Raw genomic sequence first — 12,152 nt, 5'->3', positions numbered from 1 at the left:
ACCCTTATACTAATACATAAATGCTACTGCATATAAATATTTTTAAAATATTCTCATATTCATGCCTCATCTTAGAGAAAGACAAGCACCAAGTATGAAAAAAATTCTCCACTACCCTAGATATAACAAGCCGTATAAATGTAATCAAATTAAGACAAAACTAAACAAATTCAATATCCTAAAGTCACAAGTTGAAGCTCCAGAACTTACTATGAGGAAGGAAAGGTCATAAGCTACCTAAAACAATAAAGTAGTGTAATTAGTTTTGTAATCAATACATTTTATAGTAACCAAGAATCCTGATATATGGAACATATTATTCATTTTAGTAAAACATTAAAATATTTTTATTAATTGTAATGTTACTACTTTAAAGAAAAATCATAGTTAACCCATGTTTTCAACCTTCATGCATATGAATTTTGCTGTTCTCTTCAGATTATTACTTTAATCAATATTGTGATTTTAATCATTTTCTTAAAAATATTTAAGAAAATAAACTTTTAACAATTTGCAGTGTAAAATTTTAAACATAAAAAGAACATCTGAATTAATTAATACTAGTGAGGATACAACAATTAAACTTTTCTTGTAGCTTATACTACTATAAATGAATATGGGTAGCTACCTATTTACCAAACTTTTTTTTTTTTTTTTGGAGACGGAGTCTCCCTCTGTCGCCCAGGCTGGAGTGCAGTGGCCGGATCTCCGCTCACTGCAAGCTCCGCCTGCTGGGTTTACGCCATTCTCCTGCTTCGGCCTCCCGAGTAGCTGGGACCACAGGCGCCCACCACCTCGCCCGGCCAGTTTTTTGTAGTTTTTAGTAGAGACGGGGTTTCACCAGGTTAGCCAGGATGGTCTCGATCTCCTGACCTCGTGATCCGCCCGTCTCGGCCTCCCAAAGTGCTGGGATTACAGGCTTGAGCCACCGCGCCCGGCTTCACCAAACTTTTTAAATTTAAAAATTCTAAAAAATAAATAAATAAATAAAAATAAAATTCTGCTGTTTCAACATCTTTGAGCCAGTTTCATAATTATTTCAGGAATACATTTATTCATGAGTAAATATGATTTTAGGAATATTAACAGTTCCTACCAACACTTAATTATGAAAAATTACAAAAGTCTTAGACTCACACTAGATTTCTAAAAAGGTCAAAGTTACCTAATTTCAAAGGAAGATATGTAACATTTTGCTCTACACAAATTAGCCTAGTTTGAAATCAAAGCAAATACCCTCAACAGTAATTGTTTGGCCCAATTATTATTTAGAGGTTGAGGGTAATGAATGTCTAATGGTTTTAAAATATTAAATAGTTACAACACTTCCCAGAAAGGGAATGCTCATTTTCTTTCCCATGTCTCTACTCTAAATTGGTATTTTTTATTTTTGTTTTGGTTTTGCTTTGTTTTGGTTTTGCCTCACCTCCCAACACCATCACAGGTAAGGGTCAAGGAACCTAAAATATCTGCAAGCACTTACACTTAAGTGTAACTATTTGAATTCATTTTCACTCCCATGTTTAATCTATAATTTTACTAAATGGAAAACTGAATACTAATGCTAAAATTGTTTGTTCTCAAGTATTATTACAACTTTACATTTTATTATACTTCAAACAGTAGTTATGAGAAAAAGGAGAAAAATCATTACATACTAATTTGTAGAGCTTTTTCCAAGCCTTCATAATAACACCAATTTTCTGCATTCCGATCAATCAAGTTTTTGAACACTTCACTGGCTTCTTTTAATCTTCCCAATTTCAACAGTATTTCCCCTGAAATTAAGTTTAAAGACATATTCATTTTAAACATTACCTATCTATCTGACCCCAGGGACTTCACTAAGCATTATCAATGAAGAGATGGTTAAGAAGACACAACTCTGTATGCTTCCCCTTTGGACGTGTAGCAGTTTATGCAACTAAGCATAGCTTGCCTTCAGAAGCTTGCCTTCAGAAGTGAACCTTCATTTTTGGCTCCCTGTTACACTCCAAACACTTACGTAGGACATTAATTTGTTAGTAAAAAAACTTTTGCATTACACACATATCATACCCTTTGAAATAACTAAAGACACACACAAACACATCAAAATTAGACTGGCAAATAATTCTAGGGAACATTCCTATCTTCCTACTACAAGATTTGAATATATCTTTCCTATCAGTTCATATATTAATTCTCCACTCAATTCTCATTGTTTCCTTTCAAGATCACTAAAACTGGAGAAGTTTAACTCAGTGAAATTATAACATTAAACACCGCTTTGTAATAGGAAACCACACAAGCCATGTTCATGTACAGATTAGCTGAGTGGGTCGGTAAAAGGTCAAATCCTTTTACTAAGCCACACAAATTAGGAGGAGGTGTGGAGAATGAGGACCCAGACTTCTCTAATACGATGGAAACACACCTAATCCAAGATAAAGGGGACAGTCTCAAAAAAGAACATAACTCAGCTTCCTGCCCTCAAGATTACTCATTCCTCAAACAATCTATTTCAAGCAACCCTTTAAAATGTCTTCAAGTCATCCTATTTCTCCTTTCATCATGTCGGAGGAGGCAGTACATTATAGCAGGTTTTATGTACTATTATTTTACTATTTTTATATATCACTCAAACTCTACAATTAGACTGAACTAGGAATAATTACCAACTCCACCACTAACTAGCTTTGTGACGGGGAGAAAAGTGGGTAGTTAGCACATTGCCTGTCACATAATGAATACATATAAATATCTGCTACTGAAAACTTTAAATGTGCCCAATTCCTCCACGATTATCTTCTGGCCAATTGTTACCCTGCTTATCCCAGATATAATAAGACAACAGCATATTTTTCATTTTCAAAAAACATCTGTTATTTGCTACTACCATGAAGCAAAGGAATGCTAGGACAAATATATATATATATACATACATATACACACCCCTACATATTCATATATAAGCAGAAATCTCCAACTTTTAAAGCTTTTTAAAGGATCGTAAAAAGTTAATGACCACAAAGAAAACTGTGTGAATATCAAAGGTCTCTGGACCTGCAAAGTTCAGTGAAAATCTAAAAATAATACCATGATCTGTCTCTGTAGATAATGCAAAGCATGAGCTATGTATTCAAATTAATGGCCCCCAAATTACCCTCACTAGCAATATAAGGATAAATGTGACTATAGGCAATCTGCAGATTTATTTTTGTTTTTTGAGACAAGGTCTTGCTCTGTCATCCAGGCTTGAAGGGCTAGTGGCACAATCACAGCTCACTGCTGCCTCAACCTCCTAGGCTCAAGCAATCCTCCCTTCTCAGTCTCCCAAATAGCTGGGACCACAAGCATGAACCACCACACCCAGATAATTTTTTTTTGTTGTTTTGTTTTTGTTTGAGACGGAGTCTCGCTCTGTCGCCCAGGCTGGAGTGCAATGGCCGGATCTCAGCTCACTGCAAGCTCCGCCTCCGGGGTTTATGCCATTCTCCTGCCTCAGCCTCCCAAGTAGCTGGGACTACAGGCGCCCACCACCTCGCCCGGCTAGTTTTTTTTTTTGTATTTTTTAGTAGAGACGGGGTTTCACCATGTTAGCCAGGACGGTCTCGATCTCCTGACCTCCTGATTCGCCTGTCTCGGCCTCCCAAAGTGCTGGAATTACAGGTTTGAGCCACTGCGCCCGGCCCCAGATAATTTTTTAATTTTTTGTAGAGATGGAGTCTCACTATGTTGCCCAGGCTGGTCTTGAAATCCTGCACCTCAAGCAATCCTCCCGCCTCAGCCTCCCAGTGTTGGGATTACAGGTGTGAACCACCATTCACGGCCTATACTAACTTGAATTAATTTCACTGTACCATATTTACTTTTCAAAAACTGCATTCCCTATTTGTTTTTATTTTTAAGATTAAATAATCTAACTTAACTGCATTCCCTATTTTTTTTTAAGATTAAATAATCTAACTTATGGATTATATTGAATGCATTTCCTATTGATGCTACAGGACAAATATCAAGAAAGAGAAACAGCAACCCAAGGGAGTTAAGATTTAATCACGAAACGACAATAATATTTCAGAAAGGAAAAATAATTGCCTTTTTTCCTCTTTGCTCCCATCAATAAGTAATGGAACAAGAGAGAAATCAGAATATTTAATTATTTACCCATATTTTGTCAATAACTTTTAAAAGTGTCATTAATATTGGTATTAATATTAATAATAAAAACTAAATCACTCATGTGCTATACATTAACCAGAAAGAGTATACTGGTTAAAAGTAAGAAGCTCATGAAATGGGCATAGGAAAAAGAGCATATATTACTAAGTGAAAGAAGCCAATCTTTCTCAGGCAAGAAATGATCTGGCAAAAATAAAACCAATCTGAAAAGGCTACATACTGTATGATTGCAACTATATGACATTTTGGAAATGGCAAAACTATGCAAAGGGTAAAAAGATCAGTGGTTGCCAGGGGTTTGCAGGAGTGAGGGATGGAAAGGTGAAACAAAGGATGTTTAGGGCAGTGAAACTACTTTGTATAATACTATAGTGGTGAATACATGTCATTATACATTTGTCAAAACCCACAGAGCATGACAGTGGGAAAGGCTATGGGTATACAGAGATATATGGCAACTCTCTGTACCTTTTTCTAGATTTTACTGTGAATCTAAAACTGTCCTGAAAATGTCTATTTTCTAGAAAAAAGTAAGGGCTCTGAAGTCAGAAGGATGTGTTGATGTGCTTGGAAACTATAACTCTACCACTTAAAAAGCTGGATGACTTTGGGCAAGTCCTTTACCTCTCTAAGCCTCAGTCTCTTCCACTATAAAATGGGGTTAATAAATAGTATCCATCTTAAAAGTGCTAAAAAATTAAATGAAATAAAGCAGTTTAAGCAATTACCATGCTCAAATAGAAGGAGAGTTTTAAAATATATATTAGCTATTATTTTTATTAAGCTTCAGACTTCAGAGGTCCTACAACTGTATGAAACTTTAGTTCTAAACTATCATTTTAGCTGGACATTCAATTTAATACAATATTGCTCAGGTAAAGAGAACTAATGAGCAAAGCTTTGTGAAAATTTTTTTTGACCCTTTGTTGATGAATGCTGTTAAAACTATAGGGATCCTGTCTTCATAATTAGCCCATAATGAAAATAAATGACCTTTGTGTTCATGATGATCCCAGTATCATCAATTATGGTTCTCACTGTATTTCATTAACTACATATGGATATACAGAGATACATACTCAATATGAAGGCAGAATAATATACCGCTTAAGAGAATGAAATCTGGATTCAAATCCAGCACTCTCCAGTTTACTAAACTGTATGACTTGGGGTTAGTCAATCTCTCAGTTCCTCAGTTCCCCTCATCTCCAAAATAGATATAATAACTACAACATAGAGTTGTTATGAGGATTAAACTAGTTAATAATGTCTTAATAATAAAGTGTTTGGAACCTTGCCAGATACATAACAAGTGTCATGTAAGACGTAGAGAATAAAATATGTAGCTTTTTGTTTTCTGTTTGAGGCCATTAAAAAAAGGGAAGCCAACTTACCTTTAATTTCTTCCACCAAAAGTTTATCACATATTTGTTTCTCATATGTTTCTATATGTTCCAAAGATTCTTGAAATAGATCTGCCTCTCTCATCACTTGATTCTGGTATAGTATCAGTTCACTATATTCATAATCTATTTTGTTTGGAGGAACCTGAAAAAAAATGACCAAATTACTTTAATTGTATAATTATATAAAGCAGTTACAGACCTTTAATTAAACTGCCTTCTCAGGAGAGTCATTCGCACAAACAAGAAGGCAACCCACAAGCAGATACAAACAGAAGAGTGATTAACAGCACCAAAAATGAATGCATTATTTAAAACAAATAATGGGGTGGGACTTCTGTCTACCCGCAAGTGATACAGGTCAACAAATCCTAAATACAAATATAAAAATGGTTGAAATACTACAGAATCTACCAAAAAAAAAAAAAAAAAACCTACTAGAATTAATAAAAGTGTTTAGCAAGGTCACAGAATAAAAGATCAATGAAAAATTACAGGTATACCTTGGAGATACTGTGGGCTTGGTTCCACACCACCACAATGAAGTGAGTGACACAATTTTATGGCTTCCTACCCTTGTTCTTTGACACCACCAGCATGTAAGTTCCACTGGCCAGGCACGGTGGTGCACGGCTGTAACCCCAGGTCTTTGGGAGGCTGAGGTGGGTGGATTACCTGAGGTCAGGAATTCAAGACCAACCTGGCCAACGTGGTGAAACCGCGTCTCTACTAAAATATAAAATTAGCCTGGCGTGGTGCGCATGCCTGTAATCCCAGCTACTCAAGAAGCTGAGGCAGAAGAATCGCTTAAGCCCGGAGGTGGAGGTTGCAGTGAGCTAAGATCTTGCCACTGCATTCCAGCCTGGGCAACAAGAGTGAAACTCGGTCTCAAAAAAAAAACTAAACTAAAAAAGTTTTATTAACACTATACTATAGTCTATTAAACATGCAGCAGCATTATGTCTTAAAAAACCAACGTTGCCAGGCACAGTGGTACACCCGTAGTCCCAGCAATCCTCCTGCCTCATACCTCAGTCTCTGGAGAAGTCCTAGCTAGGATTTCAAGTCCTAGTCGTAGCCTAAGAGTTCAAGACTGTAGTGCATAGCCACAGCACTTCCGCTCTGGCAACACAGTCAGACCCTGTCTCAAAAAAAAAGTAAAGAAAAGAAAATAGAAATTGGCCAGGCACAGTGGCTCACACCTGTAATCCCAGCACTTTGGGAGGCCGAGACAGGTGGATCACAAGGTCAGGAGTTCAAGACCAGTCTGGCCAACATGATGAAACCCCATCTCTACTAAAAATACAAAAATTAGCCAGGCCCAGTGGCAGAGGCCTGTAATCTCAGCTACTCGGGAGGCTGAGGCAGGCAGGGTAACTGCTTGAACCTGGGAGGTGGAGATTGCACCACTGAACCCTAGCCTGGGCGACAGAGCAAGACTCCGTCTCAAAAAAAAAAAAAAGAAAGAAAGAAATTGCAAGCACCTAAATTTAACCATCAAAATGTCATAATTTTGTGTTTAAAGGAAAGTTTTTTATCAAGTCCACCAAATGTGATACAGTACTATCTTTCGGTCAGAACTTGATTCTTGGATAAAAACAAAGAACCACTCTAATCAAGAATTCTCTGGTGTGAGGTAAAAAGCTAAAAACCTAAGTAAAGACGGCGGCCTTACTACACAGTTTATTTCCTCCCTTAAGAGAGTAAAAATAGCAGATTAAAAAATATAAAAACTCATAAATAGAATATACTATATAAGACTTCAACAAATTTCTAGAAAACAGAATGCAAAGCAGTAAGCGAAACAGGATGGAAGAAGCCCAAGTCTAGAGCATCTACAAAGAGGAAATTACTACGGAGAATGCCTATCTGTTCTGGAAAACTCCAGACAGGGTCAAGATTATGAAATGACAGATAAACAGAGGAGTGGAAAAGAGACTCAAGGTTGGGGATTAACTCTAAGTGAAGTGACTCAATCCGCACCATCTCCATCAACTTGCAGCTGAATCCACATGTAGAATACTCTCCACTGAAACGTGGAGGCAGGCGTGGTGGCTCACGCCTGTAATCCCAGTACTTTGGGAGGCAGGATGATCATTTGAGCCCAGGAGTTCGAGACCAGCCTGGGCAACATAGCAACACTCCGTCTCTCCAAAAAAAAAAAAAAAAAAAAAAAAAAAAAACAGAGAGAAGAAAAATCCTACATTTTAACTGTTTCCAATTATGTAAAAAAGTTTTCCAGTTTTCCATAGGTCTCAAATACTTCAAGTCACATTTGAGGGCAGGGACAATTAAGAAGTCAACTACTCCGTTTGTGAAGGTAGAAGAAAACGTTAAAATTCTTACTTGCTGAGTTTGTCTAAATTCTTCCAACAGTTTTAGGGCCATATCATAATCTTTCAGCAAATGGTATGCAATAGCATATCCAATCCACGAAGCACGCTGTGTGGGGCGCAACTGAAGAAGCTGGTATCTTGTCTCCTAAAAAAATACATTTTAACTTGCTAAACATTCTCATTATTTCATTAAAGAAAACAATCTAACCTTTAACACAATTCTAATGAACTATATCAACAAAGATCAGTTTCAGCATGAAATAAAAGTACTTTTTATGTTTCTTACCTAAATTACTAAAGTTCTAGAATATCCTGTAATAGTCAGTGTGAGGCTGTCACTGAAACATCTTTGGGGCCCATGCCTTTGGACTGCCTTATTAAATTACCTTTAAATAATGAGGTTTTTTTTTTTTTTTGGTAACTAAACATTCTGTAAGAAGACTAAGATGGTTTTTTTTAACCACATTTTGCTACTTTTAAAACTATTATATGAATTACATGTACTTACAGTGTAAATACATTGTAATAATTGGCCAGACACAGGACAGACACAGCCAGGGGAAACACCCAAACATCTGACTATCCCTTATTTTTACTGTTGGATCTCTGTCATTCCCAAATCCTTTATTAAAGCGTAGGTCAGTATTATTTTCTCTGCCAACTCTTGGCGTTACCCTGGGCAAATGCAAAACTAATGTGTATCACCCATCCCACAATCTATCCTCTAAGTCCCAAGATTTTCTAATCTTTAATGATTTTCTCCTCCACTCCATTCAGAGGCCCACTCCCACAGCCATACCCTACGAGTTACTGCCACCCAGAAATCATAAATTTAGGTATCTCACTCTCTACCCACAGCTCCCATGCTGCCAACACTATCATTTGGTGACATTCCTACCCTTGTTCTTTGACACCACCAGCATCTATACTTCCTGGGTCCTTCACACTTTCACCACCAGCTCTCCTTTTTTTCTTTTAGAGACAGAGTCTCCCTATGTTGCCCAGGCTGGACTAAACTCCTGACCTCAAGCGATCCTCCTACATCAGCCTCTCACGTAGCCAGGACTAAGACATATAATACCAGGCCTAGCTCTCTTTCAACTTAATTTATTTCACAATCCACTTTAGCAACCATTGTTTGGCCAATATTCTTAATTTCTATGCCTCATTCCTAAAGATAACTGATTTTAACTCCAACTGCATCTAAGCTGCTAAGCACAGCTGAAGAAAAAAATACACACTTTGAAGAGTGGTGCCATTATTATTACTAAGTTCAGCAGACCCCTTAAAGTGGCTGCAAAAATCTAGGCATGGGGTATGAGGGCTTATATGGCAGTAGAGGGCAAAAGAAGTGTGTAAATAATGTATTTAAAGAAAACTGTTAGAACCTAGTGACCTCCTTCTCATAAGAAAGTAAGAGAATTCCATGCTGGACATAGTGATTCTACGATACTAAGTGGAATAAGCACATGGAGATGTCCAGGAGAGTTGAAGATGCAAATCTGAAGAGGTCTGAACTACAGAAAGACTGATTTATGGCAACCCTTCTAACATTTTTAAAATATCTACTAACCAATAATTTTTAAAAGCTACTTTTATGTTTAGGTTTCAATTATAAAAGCCCTATTAGTTTACCAAATTTGTAAACATCAAACCTACAAATAATCTAGTATAGCAGCCGCACACAGATATTCCAGTTAAACAGCTATGGCTAGGCATAGTGGGTCATGCCTATAATCCCAGCACTTTGGGAGGCTGAGGTGGGAAAATCACTGGAGCCTAGGTGTTCAAGACTAGCCTGGGTAACATAGCAAGACCTTATCTCTTTTTAAAAAATAATTAATGAATTAAAAATGTTTTAAAAACCAGTTTTGTTTTTGTTTTTTGAGAAAAAGTCTTGCTCTGTTGTCCACACTGGAGTGCAGTGGCACAACCATGGCTCACTGGAGTCTCAACTCTTAGGTTCAAGGGATCCTCCTGCCTCAACCTCCTGGGTAGCTGGGACTGCAGGTGTGAACTACCATGCCCAGGTAATTTTCTTATTTGTAGAGACGGAGTCTGGCCTATGTTGCTAAGGCTGGTTTCTAACTCCTAACCTCAAGCGATCCTCCCACCTCAATCTCCCAAACTGCTGGGATTACAGGCGTGCGCCACCGCACCCCACCAGTTATCCTTTTTTGATACTCAAGTAAAAAGTGCCATAACTATGACTGAGGAGGAAGGTCCCAAGTGACATACACCTTCTAACAAACAATCAAATCTACGTGATCTTGGCTTATGATCACCTCATTCTGAATTCACATGCTCTTAAATTATATCTACTGTAAAGTCACGTACATTTAAGAATGAAGTACTTACTCGGTAACCTTCAAGGTCTCTCATTTGGATCTGCAACAGTGAGAGATCCCTCAAAATTTGCAGGTTATCTTTATCTAATTTGAGGGCATTTCGGTAACATTTTATAGCTTCATCGTATTTCTTATCAGAACGCTGCAACAGTCCATATACATGCCAACCTATTAAGTTAAGGAAACAAAGACATACACAGACACTAGAATACACTATGCTACATATCTAATATAAAACTTACATTAAGGAAATGGTATTTTGCCTGGAATTTGTTTCAGAATGATCTGGGGTCTGGGAAAGGGGAATAGTGAGGGGAAGTTAAAGAGGAAACCAGATCAGGCTTGGTTGATAATTGTCAAATTGTTGAAGCTGGGTAATGGCCACATGGGGAGGGGGTCATTATTCTGTTCTCTCTGCTTGTGTACATGTTTGAAATTTTCTGTAATATTTTAAGTAACCTTAAAGAATTCTTGGCAAAAATTCTTCACATTTTCTACCCTCTATCCCATCACTTTCCTACCCCAGCAACCTCAACATTCACCTATTCTTCATCATGATGTCTTGAAACAGAATATATACAAAAACTGCAACTACCTTTTGAAACAAATTTACAGTCAACCAATTCTAAAGTAACGTGTAACTATCATCTAATTTCCTAGTTTATATTAAAGGCCACAAAAAATAAGTTTTATTTCTTATAAATTAAAGTCTTAGTATATCTTGGAGTCAAAAGCCCCACAAAACTATCATACTTACATGCCCTTCTCTTCACTCTGGGGTAAGCACTGGGATAAAGAAATAAGTATTTAGTAATTTGAGAAAACCCTAAGCTAAATATGTGAAAACACTACTGAGATTATTTGTGTTCAATACCAGTACATGGCTAAGTGAATTAAATGTAACAAATTAAAATGCAAGGGCAATATGTGAAAAAAAATGCAGATAAACATATAGATAAGCAAAACAAATGAAAGTCAAATTCAATGATCCATCCTTTAAAAAAAAAATTTCTTTTGGCCGGGCACAGTGGCTCATGCCTGTAATCCTGACACTTTGGAAGGCCGAGGAGGGTGGATCACCTGAGGTCATGAGTTCGAGACCAGCCTGACCAACATGGCGAAACCCCATCTCTACTAGAAATACAAAAAGTAGCTGGGCATGGTGGTGCACACCTGTAGTCCCAGCTACTTGGGAGGCTGAGGTTGGAGAATCGCTTGAACCCAGGAGGCAGAGGTTGCAGTGAGCCAAGATCATGCCACTGCGCTCTAGCCTGGGTAACAAAGACTCCTTCCCCAACCAAAAAAAAATTTTTTTTTTTTTTACACACTGGGATATTGCCCAAAGAAAAACACAATTATAAAGATCAAATTAAGTAACAGCTATGTCTCCGTGGTAACAGAAACCAAGCTGAAGAACCAATATCATACTTAATATTAAGAAAAATCTGTTTTAAAATAAGTTTTTCTTCTAAAATGTCTAGAAGAAAGTTTAAGACACACAAATTTTAACATACGATTAACTAAAAGTCAGTATTTGGAGTAATAGGAAAGTATCATCCAGTTAATTATGTTTAAGAAAAAAATGGGTTTCAAGTCACATACAATTATCAAAGTAACTTTTCTCCAACACTAAGCACAACAGAAGTAAACACATTTTATAAAGATTTCCTCTAAAATACTCCAATAAATAAACACAGGGTAGAGAACAAATGAAACTAATATTGGAGGAGGGGCACAAGCAAAAACGAAACTAATATTACAAAATGTTGATAATGATTATAGTTGAGTAATGGATACACAGAGTTCATTAAATTCTCTCTTCTACGTACATTTGGAATTTTCATAGTACAAATTTAATTTGAATTAAGAAAAAACTAGTTAAAACAAACTATTTAACTACC

The 12,152-nt window shown here is 36.9% G+C and overlaps 1 protein-coding gene across 5 annotated transcripts in view; it reads right to left on the bottom strand.

Moving 5' to 3' along the window:
• NAA16 (N-alpha-acetyltransferase 16, NatA auxiliary subunit) overlaps nt 1-12,152 on the bottom strand; it is a 66,915-nt gene that overhangs the window by 46,807 nt on the left and 7,956 nt on the right. For 4 of the 5 annotated variants that reach the window (XM_050766112.1, XM_050766114.1, XM_050766115.1 and 1 more), the window contains exons 4-7: nt 10,262-10,419; nt 7,914-8,048; nt 5,559-5,712; nt 1,659-1,778 (exon numbers count right to left, since the gene is read on the bottom strand). In XM_050766112.1, the coding sequence (XP_050622069.1) occupies nt 1,659-1,778; nt 5,559-5,712; nt 7,914-8,048; nt 10,262-10,419 (567 nt within the window). Of the gene's footprint in view, nt 1-1,658; nt 1,779-5,558; nt 5,713-7,913; nt 8,049-10,261; nt 10,420-11,008; nt 12,142-12,152 lie in introns of those variants that run through there. The other variant, XM_050766113.1, reaches the window with a different exon arrangement.

This window comes from Macaca thibetana, chromosome 17 (assembly GCF_024542745.1).
Source record: "Macaca thibetana thibetana isolate TM-01 chromosome 17, ASM2454274v1, whole genome shotgun sequence".
Lineage (NCBI taxonomy): Eukaryota > Metazoa > Chordata > Mammalia > Primates > Cercopithecidae > Macaca > Macaca thibetana.
Note: the sequence above shows the minus strand (reverse complement) of the source record. Positions and strands in the feature narration are given on the sequence as shown.